The sequence below is a fragment of the Saccostrea echinata genome, unplaced genomic scaffold (assembly GCF_033153115.1).
Source record: "Saccostrea echinata isolate AGI-Se365-2 ecotype Australia unplaced genomic scaffold, CSIRO_AGI_Sech_v1 ptg000017l, whole genome shotgun sequence".
NCBI classification, from domain to species: Eukaryota; Metazoa; Mollusca; class Bivalvia; order Ostreida; family Ostreidae; genus Saccostrea; species Saccostrea echinata.
In genome coordinates this window covers 3,658,858-3,680,985 of record NW_026889766.1, presented here as the reverse complement: position 1 = coordinate 3,680,985, position 22,128 = coordinate 3,658,858, and the positions used below count along the sequence as shown (strand labels likewise).

The 22,128-nt window shown below is 34.0% G+C and overlaps 1 protein-coding gene across 2 annotated transcripts; it reads left to right on the top strand.

Annotated features, from left to right (window-relative positions):
• The first annotated feature begins 3,028 nt into the window (after nt 1-3,028).
• On the top strand, nt 3,029-12,907 carry LOC133189147 (U6 snRNA-associated Sm-like protein LSm7). Of its 2 annotated transcripts, XM_061324554.1 has the most exons (5): nt 3,029-3,110; nt 6,568-6,673; nt 8,460-8,531; nt 11,741-11,883; nt 11,926-12,907. In XM_061324554.1, exons 1-4 carry the CDS (start codon nt 3,084-3,086, stop codon nt 11,878-11,880), a joined length of 345 nt encoding a protein of 114 aa, XP_061180538.1. In that variant the 5' UTR covers nt 3,029-3,083; the 3' UTR covers nt 11,881-11,883; nt 11,926-12,907. The 2 variants fall into 2 exon arrangements, with proteins under 2 accessions (XP_061180538.1, XP_061180537.1); XM_061324553.1 differs by having other exon boundaries at nt 11,741-12,907.
• Nucleotides 12,908-22,128: the final 9,221 nt, after the last annotated feature.

Below are 22,128 nucleotides of genomic sequence, written 5' to 3'. Positions count from 1 at the left end.
TAAAATTCACCGGTTTCAGATTCAGGGGCTCTCGGCGGGGGTTGATGATTGGATGCTTGGGGCCTTAGAGGAAATTGAAAGCTTGTACTATTTTGCTAGATATACAAATATTAAACATATGTTATTATTAGCACATGTTAATATCTTCAAAGAAAATTTTAATCTTTAATGCTTTGCAGTGCTCCATATACTTCTTAGACCATTTGGATGGGTGGGGCACAGGCACATGAAGCGTGGATCTAAATCTCTCTCGATCTCGATCTCTCTCCCGCCCCAGCTAACTAATACATGTAAAATATAGGAATAAATGTATTTTATTATACATGTACCGTGTATGGCCAATTTTTAAACCTTAACAAAAGTACAGTTGTAAACCAATTGCACAGAATGACATACAGATAGAATTGACGGAGAAATCACACATTTTCGAGAAAATAAACACTCCTTATATTTTACATGTATTAGTAAGTTGGGGGAGGGGGGGGGGTGGTTCTACGCTTCGGGTGCCTGTGGGTAGGGTTCACGCCGTTGGGGGTGGATGGGCGTCTCTTTGTTTGTCTGTCTGTTTGTGCTTCTACATAGTTTAACTCGCACATGATAATTGAGGTAAATGAAAGGAAAACTTCCATCCTATTTGATTTAATAATGTATTCTATGACAATTAAAAGGATGTGCCTTGAACTTGAGTGAAAGTTATTGGAACAATGTCAAGGTAAGAAAAAATTAAATTTGAATTTACCATTAACTTGTGTGAAATCCATAACATAACGTGCGTTGTACCGTCATGCCAAGAAAAGGTACGCATTCTAGTTTTAGAGCGAACTCAATAAAAGCGGAATTAGCGTTAATCTGTGATTTTTCCCCAGGGAGATGTGTGCGAGGCAATTAATGTCAGCAGTTTTGAGGGAAGGATCTTAAGTTTTACTGGTTTGAAATTAAAGCTAGAATACTTATTATTTAGAAGCCTTTGCACCTTTTTTCCTGTTGTTTTTTTTAAGGGGGGGGGGATTTTCCATGCAAGTCACATGCGGTTAAAAAAGAAGAAAAAGAAAGTGATATAAATTGTAGTGAACTAATTAATTGTTCAGTAAAAATTAGACGCCTTTCAAATTTTTCAGTGTTTATATATCAAAATATTTTTTTCCTAGTATAAATTAACATCGGGCACGACAAACCTGGTTGTTGTGATCGAAGTCTCGCACCTTATTAAGGTATCATACCGGTAATTGACCAATGAAAATGAACTCAGTTGTAGTTCCATACATATAAAATTATTATTTTTTCCTTTTGAATTTTTTTTTTAATTTCCTTCCAGTCTATTTTTACAATTTTGGGACCTGTGTCTAGTGCATTTTACATATTTTGTAAATAAATAAAGGTTTTTGACAGGAACTATTTTTTTCAGGGCATAGGAGGCTACTTCCTGGGGTAGAAGTTTATTTTTCTTTGACTAAGAAAACGGAAAACATAGGATCCACCCCCTCAAATCTGCTGCCGTTAATTGTCTCGCCAGCGTTAGGGGAATATGGGTGATTTGCATCAATTACACTTTTATTGACTCCATCGCTGTGGAAAAATGGACGGGATTTCTTGGCATGTGAAGAGGCATTATTTAGTAATTGTAAACTCGCTCATAACAATTGAAGTAATCAAAAGAAAGACTATCCTATTACAGCATGCGTGGATTTAGAGGGGATAGGGAGGGTTGGGGGTTGGGAGGTCCGGACCCCCCCCCCCCCCCGGAATTTGCAGAGTTATTAAAAGTACACTGAAGCAAATAAAAAATGATTTTGGACCCCCCTCCCCCGTAGAAAAGGTGGACCCCATCACGTTTAGGAATGGGTTTTACATTTTTCTTTTTTTGCTTGTCGAGAAATTTCTGGGTTGGAAATTTTTTTGACTGGGGTTCTCCCCCCCCCCCCCCCCCCGAAAAAAATCCTGGATCCTCGCATTCAAGGTCACTGGAACGAGGTCAAGGTCAAAAGGGATTAACATTCATGTCCAAAACTTAACGCTGTATTGAAGGAGCGTCAAATAAAATCCTATTTGTGGCAGAGGTTGCTTCATTATGGACAGGCCTTGTCAACAGAACTTTACTATAATATAGTATATAATATATATTATAATATTTTGATGATACAGAGGTCACACTGATTGTTTAAACGTTTAGAAGTCATACATGTGTTTTGATCTTCAACTTCTTAATGGTTTTGATATTCCTTGAAAATCTGGAAGCCTTATCATATTTCATCATGAAATTTGTGACAAATTCATACATTCCTTAATTCTACAACAACATACATGTAGTTTTGTTTCCTCATTTTGAGCCGATACATGTTTCTATATATTTTTTGCTGATTTAGCTGATTGTTTTTCTACTGCACCCCTTTCCGTCACATAAAAAAATAAATAAATAAGTAAATAAATAAAAATAATTTAAAAAATAATAATAGTACTGATAATCTAAAATAATACAGAAAAAAAATTAAAGCCCGTGCAGAAATCTATGTTCCACACAATTGTTTACAAATTGTTCGCTACATGCAAGTACATGTAGTTAAAGGTAATGTGAAAAAAAAATGAAAATTTATAAAATGTACATGTACTTACTGATTCTTAACAATCTCCATAATGACAAATCATCATTAAAACGTGGAACAAGGCGCTATATATTCGTACCTGGACAAGAATCGAACTTTTATGCATTATTGATAGCTAGGAGAGAGAACATCTGTGTTGTAATATTTATTTGTGAACCCCCGACTGCCTAGAGCACCGTGTTCTTGAATCAATAGATATTATTTAAGCAAGACGTTATCCGCTGTCAAAAAGCTTCAAAGTCATAGAAAAACAGATGTTGGTTTTGGTAGAAACTTTTTTTAAATACGAGAAAGAAATCAATAAACCAAGCAATGCATATCTTCATTGAAATGGTTAGTTTTTTCCGGAAACTTTAAGTCTGATCAAACAAACTCCAACAATATCGTCTCTAGTTTATTTCCGATTTGAGCGAGCGTTTGGTTGCACGTTTAACCGTGACGTTTTTCATAAAATTCAATAGCAAAAAAGTCGCTGAAATCATCATGTCACAAGCCCCAAAGCAAATGCAGGTACGTTAAGTATTCATTTTCACTCTATTTTTTGCTCAACAAATTGAACATTTTTTCGAAAGTGTCACATTCCAGCTTTTTGAAAACTTAAAGTACCATTCAGTGCAATTAGTCAAGTCTGGTACAATCACTAGATTTAGCTACGTAGCTTGAATTACCTACATAGCTTTATTTACCTACCTGAAGTAGCTTTATTTAGCTACTAAATCAAACTTATTTCTTAAATTAGAATTTTTCCAGAAAGTGCAGAAAATTGCACTTTGATCAGTCTAGACGAACTCTAAAAACGGCGTGAACTCCGAAAACGAAGTCTTTGGCTCCATCATGCATTGCGGCAAAATGGCGTCCGATGTAAACAAACGATGGATTGTCGTTCGCTTTCTCCAAATATACGGGTGCATGATGGCTGTATTTAGTGCATTGTGACTTTATTTTAATTTTTTGTTGAATGGATAATTATATTTATTAAATTATTTTGTGGATATTGACTTATTTATTGCTTCAAACTCTTGCATAGTAGTAAATTGGATATACGACATTGAATTCAATACTGCCGGTAAGAATTATTTTCTTATTTGATTTATTGTCTCCTTGATTTAATTTTTATGTTGTTCCTACAATATAGGTGCTTTTATTTGTTTTTGAAGACACTCAACTTGTATTTATTTTAATTAGAAAATGCGTATTTTTCACCACGGAGCAGAGATATTCACAGGTTCATTTTTAGAAGACATGTTGTGACCTTATAATTTCTAGAAGAGTGGTTTTTAAAGATTTCATATTGATAACCAATAGTTTTAAAAATGTTTTCATAATAATATCTGTTCGTATGTGATAAAAAATCGGTAAATAACGATGGTAAGAACTTACGCGTTCAAATCAGATGTCTAACACAAATAAAAATACCGGAATGCTAATTTATGTGTAAAATTCAGTCAAGTTTTTAACAGTTACAATATATATTATCCCATTTTGCATATATATCCCTTTTATTATGCATTTTTACTTCTCAAACGTATCGTTTTCTCTGTAATTGACCTGACTTCAAACGTCAACTTTGAAAGTAAATATCTCCTTTTTTGCAAATAAAATAAAAATTCTGACAAATACGATCTCTTCCAAAGTCTTTTATTTAGCATTTCTGAGTACTGGCATAATTGCCATACTTTCCAAAACTTTGCACAGACAGTTTTTGTAGACCCATCATTTTTGCCGAAAAATCGCCATTTTTTGTGCGTGTGCGCATGCGCGGACTCTTTTTTCGGAGTCTTTTTCAGTCTCAATTTCTTACTTCCGGAAACGCTGTTTTTGGAGTTCGTCTAGACTGTTGATGCAGTGATCATTTTCAACTTTGAACTCATCTGAAAACAATTCATGAAAAAATCACTCTTGGAGATGTGTCTTTTTCTGCGCAATTTCAATCAAAGTTCTAAAAGTTTTGGGGCTATACACAACAGTTAATTTGTGACTGAACAGTTACTTCTTGAATGAAATAACAAAGAAAACCAGTTCTGGTTAACATGAGCACAATGTGAAGCAATCATACTTATCCACGCCTCATCACAAGGTAGTGTACAGTTACTCAAACAATGGAAATACATCTTTTCCTTAAAAGTGTTCAAACGTAGCAATGTTAAAACTATCTCTGCTTTGGATTACTCTTTAGATAATCCCTAATATAAATATTGGTAGTCATTTATTTGCGATTTTTTGTCTTTTTAAAATAAAAGGCAAAATTGTGAAAAGTTGCCTTGAAATAGCTAAATAAAGCTACCTGAGGTAGGTAAATAAAGCTACGGTAGGTAATTTTAGCTACGTAGCTAAATGTACTGATTGTACAGGACCTGTTAGTGAGTCCTTACTTTCATATTTTTCATTTCGTATCACAGGTTAAATGATAAACAAGACTGAAAGTGTGTAAGGGGGTTGATGGGAGGACTGCAATTTTGCTTGTAAAGAATTTGTCAGATTGTGCCCCTCTCCCCCGAAAAAAATGCTTCCTATGTGCGTGGACTTTGCCTCATTTCTTATCCTTCTTCATTTATTTACTAGATATAGTGGTTACAAAGTTTTAACATGGAATCAGTCCTAAATTTCAAATATTATTTTGCTTTATTACCAGAGGTGTAACGATACAGCAAAACATGGATTGTATTGATCACAAGCGCTCACGATATGCGTATTGTATCGCCATGTATGTATCGTGATACAGTACAAGATACTTTTCTTTGTTTTGTTTGAAACTACTACATACAACGTAACAAATTTTAATTTTTAAAATGGCTGAAAAAAAAGTAGCAAAGAAAGAATACAATGTCAAGATTATAAATCTACCTTTTATTAACTTTGGTCAGGGTCTCAAGATATTCTTTTTATATTTTCTATAACTGTGGAGGTTAGCAAAGAATAATATATTAAGATAATGGTTAATTCAATTGTTGACAGCTGTATCATGATACATGTTATATCGCATGATGGTATTGTGATATGTATCATATCGTTAGGTAGCTTGCGATACTCAGGCCTATTTATTACCATATGATATGTATGCTTGAGAATGACTTGTTAGTGAGCAGTACACATAATTATTGTCATATTGCACTATTGTCGGATTTATAAATACATCCTTTCTTCATTCTGAAGATTTTCCAAAGATCAGAACTTTTCTAAATAAGGTCAAGGAGAATAATATAGATAGAATTTGCTCTTGAATAAAGAGAGTACCAGTGTCATTGTTAATCTTGAGAAATGTTTTAAAAGCATAATTCTTCAAGGTTTGACACTAAGGCACGTCCGACTGACACAGTCTAGTAAATGTGTGGTCCGGTTGTGTTAAATGTTCGTGAACTAGATCGAATGGTCGTGTGGATGAAATAAATGTTAACCCTCATCTCAGTCTTTCAAATAAATGCTCTAAAAACTTTTAAAAGAAATTTTCTTAATTTTCCGATTGCAAACACAGACATTGCTCTGAAAAAGAAAACTTCCCTGCATGACAAAACCGCTATTTTTGAGCCGGTCTGTAATAGACAAGTCGTGATCGAAACTAGCTTCATTCAGTATCATTTGGTATGAATAGTCATCCAATAATATAGTTTTTAATCTGTTTACATGTATATTTATGGTAATGATTTTATTTAAGTTCCTTTAATTAATGTTCTTTAAAGCTTATAATATTCTCTCATTGACTCATTGCGCTGCTACCTATGGAACAGTCTGTCAAAATGTATACCTGAAAATGTGCGAGAGATACACTGTAGTATGGTTCAAAACTTTTTTTCATTATAATAGCAAGTTATATAAAGAACATTTTCAATTTTGGTCAGGGCTAGTGATTTTATGGTCAGGGCTAGTAAAAATTATGGGAAGTAGCCAGACTGGTCTAGTACTCATAAAAGTTAATGTCAAACCCTGTTATTTCCTTTAATTGAGAATCAGTCTTTCCTTTCTTTTTCAGCAATCAGGGGATAAAGATAAAGAAAAGAAGAAGAAAGAGACAATTTTGGATCTTGCAAAATATCTAGACAAAACTATTCGGGTCAAATTCAGTGGTGGCCGAGAAGGTATGAAACCCCATGTATTGTGGGCTCTACACCCCTACCTTCTTCTTGTTCTCTTTACATATAACTGCTCGAGTTCTTTCAAGGATAATGGATGTGTTTGATTAATAAGATGATATAAAAATAATAACAGAAAGAAATAAGTCCAACATGAAACGTTAATTTGCCTTTTTTCTTCTCTTTTTATTACCATTGTCTTTGTTTATTTCAGCTTTCTTACCCGATACTGAAAATGCAAACTTGGTTAGATCTAAGTTCAAGATTGAAAGTAAACCTCCACAGTGAACTTTAATCTTGATTGAGTTTGACGATCGAAATCAAAGGATGAGTGCACTTAAGCTATGAGAGCTGGGTCCCGGTGTTTTGCGCAAAATAAAATTCCAAAGTTCATAAACTTTATGTTTTATAGGTATTAAACAATGTCTTAAGAGCAGGTTTTGGTATATTATACTACATGAAAGTATTAAATAATGCCGAGCGACACTAGCTTTTGAGACGGGGGTCTAACAGTTTTGTCACATTTCTATTGTTATTCATATGCATACCAGTTTTCAACGACATTGTTTACATCGAGCCGCAACTTGTCCATTGGTCTCATTTGCACAGAATGTGTATTTTGATTTAAACTTCAACATATCCAAAGGACAATGTTGGACAAATTGCGGCTCATATCTAATTTTTTGAAAAAGTCTCCAAACTACGGTCGAATTAGCCACTAAATTAACAGTTCACTGAGTGTCAACGATTGATATTATAATCACTTTACTCACGTGACATTCCACTGTTCGATACGCTAAGGCTTTCATTGAGCATTTCATTGTGTTTGTTATTGAAAGTTTCTATTGTGACAGTATCTATCGTACTTCCAACTTCAAACTATGGAAGATTTTTGCGCAAATTTTAATAGGGTTTGAAGATTATATGTCTCTTATTTTACTTTGTATTTTTCATTACGGGTGTTTTGAAAGAATTCTGGTATTGACAGTGTGATAAGTAAGTACATGTACAGGCTCATGTCGCCTCTGTATAATGGTCTGCAGGGCGAGACATCTTCCCAATCCATAAACACTAGAATCATTTATTATTTGTGCACCATAAAACTACACAATCTCTCTCTTCTCCATTTAAATTCGCAGTGCGAAAAAAATTCATATATGTGCTAATGTTTACATTCCACATCCATGCGATTTAAATGACTCCGCCTATTTGCGGATACCTTAAATTCGTAAGTGGTCCCGTTCAAATTTCCGGAATTTAAGGTTTGTATATGTTCTTTTCAATGACATTGTCTGTAATTATAGAAATATGTATGACAAAAAAATTCAAGGAATAAATATCAAAAGAATATGCTTGCACAATAATCATAGATTAATTAAGTGATATATTGTAATGTAAAGCTTAAAATGGGTAGCCGAAAAGGTTCCAAATGACGTACTAAAGTGCACTCATTCTTTCATTTTTATGATCAGGATCACACTTAACTGTTTACACAACTGCATGAACTTCTAATAAAAAGTTGAACATGTTATTTTTCATCTTCAGGAAAAAAAATCTACACAGAAAAATCACTTGTTAAATCGGAGAAGTGCCCAGCAATGTTCAATTGTCCATGAAATTTTTTCACCAGTACAGGACAAGCAGACAAATGTTAATGTCGAGCCTCATATGCCCATATAATTTTCATATTTAAACCTCAACAAATGAAAATTTTGTTGAATCTCAAAATCTTATTTTCCTTTTAAACTTTATGAATGGATGCTCTTGTTAAACTGATTTTTTTCTTCTACAGCTGCAGGTGTGTTGAAGGGTTACGACCCCCTGTTAAACCTGGTACTGGACGACACAACAGAATACCTCAGAGGTAATCCGTCAGCTGTTGTTTTCCTTAGTATCAGGGTTGGGGTAATTGAAATAAGTAATTTTAATATACTGTATTTAAATACATTTTTTCAAAGTAATTGAAAGTATTTGTGATTGAGTTTGTTTTCAATTACAAGTAATTGAATGTATTTAAATATGTCATGTAAAAAATGTCATGTATTTTTCTATTACATTTCAATTACAGTTCAAATACTTTATTTTTCAAGTTACATATTAAAAATATGTTTTATCATGATGCATACCAGTACTGGTTGGCATGAGTTTGTGTTTATTCAATAACTAAATGCCTTATAATGTTTATACGTACAGCATAAACGTGACCAGGGCAATAAGTAAGGTCAAATTTAATAATATTGCTGCTTCAAAATATTCATGTATTTGTTCTTCAAAATTTTTGGAAATAAACCTAAAGTAATTGATATGTATTTAATTACATTCTTCAAAGTAATTGAGAGTAATTAATTACATTTGTTAAAATCAATGTAATTGTAATTGCAAGTAATTGACAAAATTATCAATGTATTTGAAAGTATTTAATTACATTTCAAAGTAATTGACCCCAACCCTGCTTAGTATTTAGTGTGTCATAAAATTAGAGACCAAAATGTGTACAATTCAGCTTGAACAAGGAGAAAAGTTAGATATCTTATTTGAGACAAGTACTTTTTAAGGATCTATGCATTTTTAAACTGAGCATTAACACTGAAGAAATACCAAATCAAAGATATGTTAATTCAGCAGTATGTGTATATCCAATTTGTTGTGACAAAATGCCTACAGTGTATTTTAAAAAAAAATGTAAAACAAAACTAAAAAATATTTTGCCTACATATTTTAAGCCCCCCCCCCCCCTTCTCACTGTTAGCAGGTGAAACAGAGACTAATAGAATCATTCATTACAACGAGTGTGGGATAGTGAAATTCCACCAAGGGGACAAGATTCACGGTCTAGGACGAGGCTTTGCCGAGTCCTAGACCGTGAATCTTGGCCCCGAGGTGGAATTTCACTATTCCCACACGAGTATGTAATGAATGATTATTTTTCTCGCATTATTTTATCCAAAATAACGGCCTGTCAATGACGTCGCTATGATAGGGCTAAAAATATATTCTTTTAATTTTCCATCTAATTAAAAATCTAAATACACCATCAGAGAGAGCGTACCTGAAAATGGTTTACACGCAGTGTAAACTGATAAAATGAATTTCAGTCCATGTAAATTAATTAGATAGATAAAAACTGGGAATAAAAAAACTTATCTATCCGAAAGCGTACACATTCATTCAAGAAGACCCTTCCGCGATCTAAAAATAGTGCCATTTAAAAAGTGAAAATACGACAATATTTTGAATGAAAATAAGTTTATCTTAATAAGTCAAATGACAACATTTTAAGTATATGTAATATTTTTTAACATTGTTACAATTTCTTTACATAAAGACGGAATGTTTACGTTATCGTTCGCGGCGTAGTAATACACAGTGTAAGACAGAAAAATCTCACACTGCTGTCTCACACCGGACAAGTCAATCTCACACCGGTGATTATGCGAGAAAGAGTTATCTTTCTTTTAACACAACTGAGTCAGGGCTTAAGCAATGACCAAATTGTTTGCATGAAAGATAGGGTAAAAGTACTGTAAACCAACTATTATTTGTGACAACTCATATTCACTATTAGTCAATTTGAAATCAGTCAAGACTAATTTTGAAATATTCTACATAAATACACAGTAAAATAAATAGTTTGTGTTGAGAAATATTCATTTAGACATTAGGAAAAAGAAGATCGGGAAACTTGCAGATATTTCTTGCACACAAAAAGAGTTTGTTTTCCAGTGACATTGGGTTAAAATAATCCTGAAATACAATAATTATTTCTTGTTCATAGTAAGTAAAGCTAAGCTGAGTAGGTGCTTGTGGTAAATTTATGTTTGTATTTTCAATTTTTGCAGGAATGAGTTACTTTCATTACATTTCAGTGTACGGGCAAGAACATGTAAATACAATCTGCCATTCAACATTAAATTTTAATTTTAGTACAATATAAATATTTGAAACCAAAATACATTTAGGTCAATACAGCTCATATTTAAAGAAAATAAAATCATCTAGAAAAAGAAAGTAGAATGAAAGAGACAAAGTAATGGTTTTAGATGCATAAGAAGGTAAAATGTAAGGAAATTAAGCATCAAAAGACTGAAAAATTAATGTATAGGTAAGAAATACAAGATAGTTTACCATTCAATTCAATTTTCTTTTTAAACTCATCATGAAAGTTGACATATAAAGCTACATATAGCATAGCCTAGTGCTAGTAAGATTATGCAGAGAGGAAGATGAGAAAACTTGTTTTTTAATCCTACTCCCTTGCAACACCATTAACTTTTTGGGGCTTTAATTTTTAATTTACACTCTTGCAGTAAAAAAAATTGAGTGGAACAAATTTTCATGGGAGACTGTCCCTTTGTCCCCGTTTTAGGTCAATATGCACTCAATATGTCAGTTATCCATGTTTTATTTCTTATTATTATACTTTCATGTTAAATACTAAAATCTGATTGGTTTAGACGCATTTAACAATCCGTAATGTTACCCTCAGCGTTAGCAACACACTTGACAACGGGTAACATTACGAAAATATCACATGCGTTCAAATCATGCGCGTACGGTTCACCGTAGAATTCTCAAAACGTCGGTTGTGCGTTTGAAAGAAGTCGAATAAACGACGTCAATAAAAGCTTACGTCCGATGTAGCTTACTTGAAAATAACAAACGACAGACGAAACATCCTTGCGAGTGCAAACTTTAGATAATAAAGGACTTTTTGAGTAGCAAACAAACAATAAAGAGGTTGGTAAATCTTTTCCGAAGCTTTCTTATTGAGAAAAATAGAAGCGGGGAGTTTGAAAGCTTTCTAAGCGTGAACTTAACGACTATCTCCGAATTTTTTCTTACGACACCCGAAATCAATAAGACATTCAGTATAATAAAATAAATAGTGCACGTTTTTGAGGGTAACAGTTGAAATTGACACCCCTCGGAAAACCATTGTCAACCTCCGCTGACGCGTCGGTTGACAATGGTTTTCCTTGGGGTGTCAATTTCAACTGTTACCCTCAAAAACGTGCACTATTTATATAATGTTGCAAGTCTCATGATATCAAAAATGTATCTTTCCATTTTCAGATCCGGATGATCCATACAAGCTTACAGATGACACGAGATCTCTAGGATTAGTGGTTTGTAGAGGGACCTCAGTTGTACTCATCTGTCCTGCAGATGGAATGGAGGCCATTGCCAATCCTTTTGTTCAACAGGAAGGATAGAAATGAAAGTAGAGGGTGTCAAGGACTCAACAGGAAGGGTAGAAAGTGAAAGTAGAGGGTGTCAAGGACATGCTATTTTCTGTTTTGTATGATATTTGAGAATCAGAATGTGGATGTGGATGTAAGAAGGCAGCAAATGTTGATTATATATGTCCACATTGTTATCATAATTATTGACATGATGTTTTAAGGATCTAAATTTTCACTGTTTGGTCTACATTGAACATCTGTAAGTGTATTCAAGACATGTACATGTGTCTGTTATGTATTATGAATAAGGACAACATTTAGATGCTTAAATGAGATTTAGTAGGATCATGATGATGAAAAGTTCTAAAATATTCTTAATCTATCTTTTACTGAAGTTACAAGTGATCAAAAAATCTTTTTAAAGTGCTTATTAATGCATGTATACTCACTGTGTAGACGTAATTGTTCATTTTATTTTGATTGTTGTATGAAAGTTTTTGTTTTCATGAGGTTTTTAAATCATTATGATATAAATTCCACAGACATATAAGTTTTTTAGAACTAAAATGCATCATTTCTGATTTTGACTTTGCTCTAGTTAAAAGCCATGCATAATTTACACCACTGTTAATGAAAAAAAATGTACAAAGTGTACTATGAATGTGAAATTTAAGTGTAGACTATGCTTCACCTTTAATTTGTGTGGAAGCAACTTTTGTGAAAATATTCTCCTCCATAACAAAGTTCTGTAACTTTTTCATTTTGTAGTACTACAAAAACATACAGTTTTGATTTGATAACCATAGAGCTTTGTACAAGTTTTGAAAACATTAAGATACATATAAATGTAAATATTTAAAAAAAAAATTCAAGATACTAGTATTTTTTCTTTACTAGATCACCCGAGTTACTAAGGCAATTATATCTGAGTGATTTTATCCAAAATCTTCTGTCCTGTGACATAATGGCTAATGGCTGGACCAGTTTTGGTGAATTTGGATAAATTTTAATTAAAAACATCAATGTTTAAATGGATGGATTGATTGATTGAATCAATATAATTGTATGTTGTTTTACATCCAATTCGAGAATTTTTCACTCATATGGAGACCACCATATACCGGTGAAGGGCTTCAAATTTTGACCTTTATACGGCACTCAGGGCCATTGAGCAGTGAGGGATCTTTATCGTGCCAAAACCTGCCGTGTCACGGGACCTCGGTTTTTAAGGTCTCATCCGAAGGACACGCAACTTTCACTTCAAAGTGCTGAGCGCATGGCGAAGGAACAGTTGCTACCCATTTTTTATCGACTCAGGTCAGTCGCGGCCGAGATTCGAACTCACGACCTCCCGATCACGGAGCGATCGCTCTACCGACTGAGCTACCGTGACGGTATATATCTATATGGAAAAAAAGTTTCCGATTTCATGGTTTCTGCCTCCTTCGAGCCTGAAGTAGACTTCGTCTCAAGCCACGGTCCGGAGTCCGCATATAGCTCTCTCCTACCCTTGGCTGCTTGATCACATAGTGTCGTGATCTTGAATATTTACGCCTGTGTATTGTGACGTCATGTTCAGCCAATGGCAATATTGTTTCCATCGCAATTGAAATCAACAATCGGCATCAACAGTACACAAGAAATATTTCGTATACTTCTATTGGGTATTGAAAGGTCGCGTCAAAGTTCATTATCCGACTATGCTTTACTCGCATTGGTCAATATTTTAATGAGCTACGAAATATTCTCTTCTCATTCAACCACGGCCAGAATGGGAGAGGATTGCACATTATGGCCGTGGTTTTCGACGCCGAATACGGTTACGTCTGTAACGTCATGAATGCCATACTATGACGTCAATCTAGACGTAAAGTAATTGCTTCAGAAAAAAAAAAAACAAAACGTCAAATTGATCATGAAACGAGCACCTGTATAACCAAGGTAATAGGATGTTCATAGTTTTCGTGGAAAATGCAAAAATGCATATTATATAGTTATGTTATATTCATTCTAATAATTTTTTAATCGGCGTAAAGTAAATTTATCAAATATTTGGCGTCGGAAGCAAATTGAAAGGGGGGGGGGGAGGGGCTAATTGAAAGAGAAAGAAATTTTAAATCTGAAAATAAACTTGACCAGGAAAAAAAAAAAAAAATAAATAAATAAATAAATAAAGAAAATAAATAAATTGGAAAATTGTCCATTGTTCAAACCCAAAAATCCTATTAAGGGGGGGGGGGGGTGATTAGGATCGAACTTCAGTACCAATTTTTTTTTTTCAAACAGTACCACTTAGCCTTCGATCTTTTACTACACTGAAACGTTCCTGTTAAATGTGTGTGTGTGGGGGGGGGGGGGGGGGCTAAATCCACGCCCCAATGTTCAATGCCTATATTATGGCTATCTTTGAAAAGGGGGGGGCTAAGCTGCCATCCCCCGGGTCCGCCCATGTATTCCTGTAGCTAGCATACACAATGAAAGTCTTTAGAAACTGTTTTAATATTTTTCAAATAATATATTGATATTCTGATAAATGCTATAAATGTATATTACACATATTTGTAATAAATTTGAATTAAGTAATTAATTGATCATTTGATTGATTTTTAAAGATAAACGATTACAATATATCTAGTGTTTAAGTTGTAAAAAAAACATTTATAAAATATGACGAACTGATATTTACCGAACATAACAGATATCCTCTCTGTAAACTAAATAAATGGTTAACTTCTGATTGACAGAGATTGTTTAATAATTAACTTAACTAATATATTTGATTTAGCCACAGTCAGCAAATTTACTCAATGTGTTCAGGTGAATTGCTATAATACTGTCTATTTTTGAAGAACATAAGAAAATGTAGCTCCAAATTTCATTCATTTAAGTAACATTTCAGTTAGGACAGCTTTATGACAGACGCCAGCCCTGCTATAAGTAGGTTTATTTCATCCGTAATAAGAATATAAATATAGGTAATAAATAATTTTCGCTCTCTCTCGCACACACACACCACACTTAGATTAAACACAAGGCAGTTTTATTTTGAGTAGAGTAATAGTTTGTTATATCTGTGTTCCAATTACTCCTCAAACTTGATCCTCGTGTGAAATTTCCTAAAGCATCCTTCTACGCAGAGTCCGACCCTGTAGTCCTCACACCACCACTGAATTCTTGTTTTCCTGAATCCGTCTCCATTTCCCGCACAAACAGCACATCTCGTACGCTTACCATCTGGTATTTTGGACGGAAAGTGCCTCTCAGACAATCTTGCCAAGGTTCTGTGCTGGACTGGTATTATACGCAGCTGTCTGTTCCTGCTACTCTGTCGAAAACCCCCAATAAGTTCTTGGCAAAGCTGCTGGTGAAACTTCAGATGGTCCATTTTGTGTTGTACAATGAAGGAATCTCGATAGCAAATATAGGCATTTACTACAAGGATATTTAAGATAAAATAATTTCGACATCATAAAAATATTCTACAACAATTTACATTCTGAACAGCTTTAATAAAATATGTTTTGTATGCATGGAAGTGCAAGTCAAAACATATACCTGCTGCGGTTACAAGAGAGTGAAATAGGAGTTTTCTCCACATCTTTAAACTCTTGAACTGTGGCTCAAATTGGAGAATTAGTTGATCTCCGAGATCGACCCCTCCCATCGTAAGATTGTAGGTGTCTATAATGGCAGGGATAGAAACTTCAAGACCCTTTCCATTTGTTGTTTGTATCTGCCTATAAATATGTAACACTTTTAAATTTTACTCCTCCTTCAGTTTTGACATCTTTTTAAATATATTAATAAACTTAGAATAAAAGTGTACTACATGTAACTACTTTTATAAACAAGTGAATTACATGTGTCAATTTTTGATGAGAAGCGATTACATGATAAACATAACAAGGTGTAAAATTCTTTCAAAATGCAACTAGCCATAGTTTTCGTTTGATTTCAATAACATTTGAATATATATAAAGATTCTGAATTTTAAGAGGTAAAAGTAATGTAAAAACTATTACAAACCTAGGAGAAAATTTTCATCAGTATTTAATTTCAATACAACCAACAGAGCTACAGTCTCATCAGATACATTAGATTTAGTTACCTCGCGGAACCAGTAGTGGTCAACAAAGATACAACTCTCCTGTCTGCCCACTGAACAGCCATTACTCCAGCACGTGTTTTAACCTTAACATCTCCTTTCTGCATTATTGCGTTCTTAAAACTGGAAGGCATATCCTTTCGAGATTTGATCACTATTCCTGTGCTGTGAGTTTGCTTGTCCAAGAGATCATATACCAGTTTGGGGCTGGTGAAAAAACTGTCGAAAGTGACATGATGCTCTTTATAGAAATGTTCCATCAAGTCTATTACTGCCTGATAGCCCTACAACATATAAGAGTTTGGGTGATTTTCACTTAGTGTTCTTTTTTTTTTTGGGGGGGGGGGGTGTAAATTCTTCAAGACACCTTCCTTTTGCTTGTAAATGGTTCTCTGGCTGGCTGCACTCACCCTTTTTGGTAAAAAAAAAATGCTACGTGTCTGAATGTAATTAATATACTCTCTAACTTGTAAAAATGCGGTCTGCCTAAAAATTCTTTGAGTTAATTTTTTAATCCTAATGTATTCCAAGTATTGAACAAATTGACAAATAAAAATTTGCTGCTGTTTGTTTGATTCCTCGAAATAAAATCCCAGTATAGCAAAATATACAAAGAATAAAAAAGACGCGGAACAGAGTATTTCTACCTGTCGTTATTTTTTAATCGAGGAAAATTTCAAATCTTCATAAGCCTATGTAAATCGATTGGCGGAAAAGCACTTTCAAGTTCTCGCAGACAAGCCTACTAAAGTACTCACGGAAAAGCATGCTGCTTGGGTTTTGAAAAAAATTACAGAAAAGCAGGACCACCCGCACAAGATCAGCACGCGACTCAACAAACAAACAGCCGGTAATACTTGTAGGATCACTGCATTAGAAATATAAATGAAATATCGTGTCAAATACTTTCGTAACAGTTACAACTATTATTATTCTGTCAAAAGCACTTACTTGTCCGTTCGGACTACGTCGCTCATTTCTCCTGCCTTTGTAAATGTTTAGGTGATGAGTGTATCCAGAAGTGGAGTCTGATAGCACCCAAAGTTTGATCCCCCATCTGTGTGCTTTCTTATTTGAGATGTACTGCTTGAGTTGATGCCTTCCTTTAAACCCTACAATTCTTTCATCTACGCAAACATCCCGGTTAAGCCTTTATTTGAAAAAAAAAATGAAAATCCTAACAGGATAAAATACAAGTGTCAACAGGAAGCTCTCATTTGTAAGTTTTACTGAATTCTCTAAAAGAAAATAATAATAATAATAATAAAAAAAACCTCTGACATAAAAGTGGGGGATAACTGAAAAAGTCATTTTGATTCAAGACAATCACATGACTGTTCAACATAAAAAAATTGTCGTTCAAATTTTTATATATGTTTATGTTTATTCACCAATCAAGGGCCCCCAGGAAGCATATACAATTATTTCACATTTAAATAATATTGAAATATCATAATATGTTAGAATTTTAATCATTTCTACCAGAGGCACAAATGGAAGATGTACAAAACCACAAGTAAGATACTCGTGAAAATGCCAGTTTTGTCTGAAACTGGTTCAATAATATTTAGTGAAAAACCTACAGATAGAAAATTATAATAATAATAGCAACACAGCAGAAAGAGGCTGGATACAGAGATATATGTAAGAAAATTCTGTTCACATTAATTTATAACTTCAATTTGCTTATTCTCCTCGTGATAAAAAAAGATTTATGCTATATATACATGTACATGTACATGTAGTATAATGAAAACATATTGTAATTTCGGCTGAAGGTTTCGTTCAAAATTTCTATAATTGGTGAAATTTTGTGTAGAGGGTCATAACCAATATCACCAGGTTCTGCTGCAATAGCATTGTCATTGCAATGAAGAAACTGCAGTATGGCTTGAAAACGATTTCTAGCCCTATTTTTGGAAAAATTAGGAGTTTCCATTGACCACGCACGTGTGTTACTTTCCCAGTAGGATTCATAAGTTGGTTTTTTCACTACTCCCATGCTCAAAACGATGCCCAAAAAAAGCCAACATCTCTTCTCAAGTTACAGGACACCAATCACGGAACCTGGAATGCAGACCTAAAATCATGGGGGGGGGGGGGCTTCTTCTCCTTGATATCTCCTGATCTGCTTATCGATTAGTCTCCCTCACAAGAATATCTACTATGTCGTGTTGTTCATACTGGAGAAATTTTGTGAAATACTCCAAAGCTGACATCCCAGGACAAAAACTGACGGGTCCTGTTTCCTCCCTGAAATCAGGGTCAGGCATGATAAAAGAGTTAGGATCCACTACATTAAACCACGGACCTCGAAATGTAGTAAATTCTTCATTATCTTCATCAGCATTTATGTCCGAATCTAGGTCAGAAGTTATGTCGGAATGGTGCGCCATACTTTACTATGTTTATTACAACGCTAGCGTACTCACTCCTAAACTGACGTCATAATTCAACGTCAACGTAAGAAAATATGACGTCATATTAAGACCAGTACATATACAAAAATAAAGTCCTATACTTGTGTTAAAATATAGATATAACTTTCTCGCATAATCTCCAGTGTAAGATTGACTTGTCCGGTGTGAGACAGCAGTGTGAGATTTTTCTGTCTTACACTGTGTATTACTACGCCGCGAACGATAACGTAAACATTCCGTCTTTATATAAAGAAATTGTAATACAATGTTAAAAAATATTACATATACTTAAAATGTTGTCATTAAACTTATTAAGATAAACTTATTTTCATTCAAAATATTGTCGTATTTTCACTCTTTAAATGGCACTATTTTTAGATCGCGGAAGGATTCTTCTTGAATGAATGTGTACGCTATTGGATAGATAAGTCTTTTTATTCCCAGTTTTTATCTATCTAATTAATTTACAAGGACTGAAATTCATTTTATCGGTTTACACTATGTGTAGACCATTTTCAGGTACGCTCTCTCCGATGGTGTATTTAGATTTTTAATTAGATGGAAAATTAAAAGAATATATTTTTAGCCCTATCATGGCGACGTCATTGACAGGCCGTTATTTTGGATAAAATAATGCGAGAAAAATAATCATTCATTACATACTCGTGTGGGAATAGTGAAATTCCACCTCGGGGCCAAGATTCACAGTCTAGGACTCGGCAAAGCCTCGTCCTGGACCGTGAATCTTGTCCCCTTGGTGGAATTTCACTATCCCACACTCGTAGTAATGAATGATTCTATTAGTTTTTAATTACACGTAAGAAAAATGGTTAATAAAAGAAAAAGTAAAACATTTATTGAAAAGCGACATTTTTGTCGGTTGGCGTTGACACAGTAAACGACATTTATGTCGCTTTGGCGTCGAAAGGGTTAAACCATAAAATTCAACGCAGCCTTCAAAAATTTTCAAAATCTTTTAGGAACAGTAGCTCTCGACCAAAATTGAGATATGTTCTATGGAGCCATATTAATAACTGAAGATGTCGTTGGTTCATCTGGTACACGCAACTATTCAATTAAAGGTCTCAAATTATAAATGATATCTTCATTTCTTAATTATTGAGCGCATTAATCCAATTTTGAAAGAATTTACAAGATACATATATGTTTGTGCGTTTGTATCCTAACTTCATACAACTATCCCCAATGATAAATTCAAAAAGAAGATGTGTTTGTGAAACACTGATGCCCCCTTATGGCAGCCTGTGGCGAAGGTTAAAATCTCTCAAATGCTAGTCAAACTCTAAGGTAAAGGTCAAGACCTCAAAAAAGATCTTGTCAGAAGGAATTCGATCATCTGGAAAATATAAAAACCCTGGCAATAGCCGTTCAATAGTTATGACCAAAGTTAAAGGTTTTCAAAAGTTAGTCAAACTCCAAGGTTAAGGTCAAAGGTTCAATATTAATGCTGCCCAAGGGAAGGACTTGAAACAAGAAACACACATGTGAGATATGGAGGCCATAGCGCCGATCATTAAAAAGTTATGGCCAAGGTGTAAGTTTTTCAAAAGAAGGTCAAACTCCAAGGTCTATGATAAAAGATCAGAACTGCCTGTATCCAAAGGAATGTCTTTTCACACGAAATACATATTCGAAAGATGAAAGCTATAGCACCAACCGTTTAAAAGATATATGGCAAAAATTAAAGTTTTTCAAAAGTTTAAAACGCAAGGGTAAAGTTTAAAGTGTCTAAATTGTTGGGATACACATGTGAAATATTGAGAGCCCTAGCACCAACTATTCAAAAGGTATGGCCAAAATTAATATTTTTTTTTTTTCAAAAGTAGGTCAACCCCCAAAATATATGTATATGGTCTTTAACAAACCTTGAAATAATTGTCACGAGTCCAATGTTCCAGTTTCGGTTGTCATGGGAAATATATGACACTCGGCTGGACGTCGAGACTCGTGCTTTCATGGACCTCTAATTATAAAATTACAAATTAGTAATGCTACAGTTTTCTCAGAAGGTTTTGCTTCTGAACCTTTTTACACGAAATAATGATTAGAATCAAGGCTATCAAAGGAGTACAGATTTTACGACATTTCTCTCGTTTCCAAAGAGATTGTCAAAATACAAACCTTGTATGATGGGCAGAGAAATTTGATGTACGATTCGAGAATTTTATTTTAGAAGGAGATGAGAAACATATGTGTGTGAAATGTACAAAATGTTATCAAAGGGAATCTTTATATACTAAATATTTTCCCAATGCATAGACCCCCATCCCCTACCCCTGAAGTTTTTTTTTTTTTTTTTACTGTTTATGACTAAATAAAACACAAAATACTTCAGAGTGCAATAATTGGTAGCCTTATTAAAACGACATTGTGGGTTTTGAAGAATCTGCGATAACCCTAAAATTACAGTCAAATCCAAACCGATCATGGTGTAGTGGCAGGGATAGACATTAACTTTCAGATTCACTTGCCCTTCGGGCAAGTGATCTCAAACTTTGACTTGTCCGAATGCAAAACTTGGTTGCCCAAAATTAGGATGGAACTTAAGATGAAAATTATTAATTACTGCAAACGTTATGAAAAGAAAAAATGTGACGAAATACACTATTGTCAATTTGGCAAGTTCAGCTACCTGGTACCTGAAATAAATTTTGATCCTGCATTTGTACGTATGATAAATGTATACCCCTGTACTTGTAAATGTAACCTGTTAACACACACTGCCATGCAGTAATAACCCTCTATTTCCTTTTTAAATATCATATTTGTATTCTTCTTATTTTTGGGCAATAAAATTTTTCCAGGAGGGGTCATTTCAATGAGGCGGGAGGCAAATCCAAAAAAAAAAAAAAAATTATTTTGGCCTTATAGAATAATTTTGGCGAGAGAATTATATCATATTATTTGCGGTAGGATCATTTTGTATTTCGTGATTTTCAGCGATAACTGTGAAGCAACGCTTAAGGAAGATAGTTGCTACGAAACATACATATTACGATCAGGATACAACGTGTTACACTGTACTTATATTCTGTGCTTGAATAATCTAATTTACTAATAAGAAGTTAACAAAATTTTGTTAGGCGTAGAGTGTATTTCCTACGAAAGAAAACAACGAACTCGATTTTTAAATGAACGGTATAATCCAGAAATGCTACCAAGGAATTTCGAATGCAAAACATTGTCAGTCAGGTGCGTGGCGGAAATCAAGTGTTCAATTTATTGTTTTATTTATAAATTGTATGAGAAAAAAATCACTTGCCCGATCGGACAAGTACATGTATGTCGACAATTTCACTTGCCCGAACTGAGAATTTACTTGTCCCGGGCAATCGGACAACCGTTAATGTCGATCCCTGAACTGTGGGAATTACAGGGCTTTTTATGTGGTAAATATACCTTATCCCAATGGGAAGAGGTTAACTTACAAGTTTTTTTTTCCAAGGGATGATTTGCCATTGGGGAAAATTAACAATATGTACATATGACATAAGGATAATCCGGTACTGAGAATCCTGTCTAAATGTTACAGCGAAACTCACCTATATCACAATAATATTGTTATTATAATAACGTTAGGCAGAAATTGTGATTAAAATAAGCTTAGGCAGAAAGGCAAAAATATGTTAATTGCTCATATAAAAGTATTTTATATTGCTAGTTCCTTTCATGAGGGGAATTTGAAGTCTTATCTATTTGTCATTGGGTCATATAAAGCCAGAGTTTCTTGTT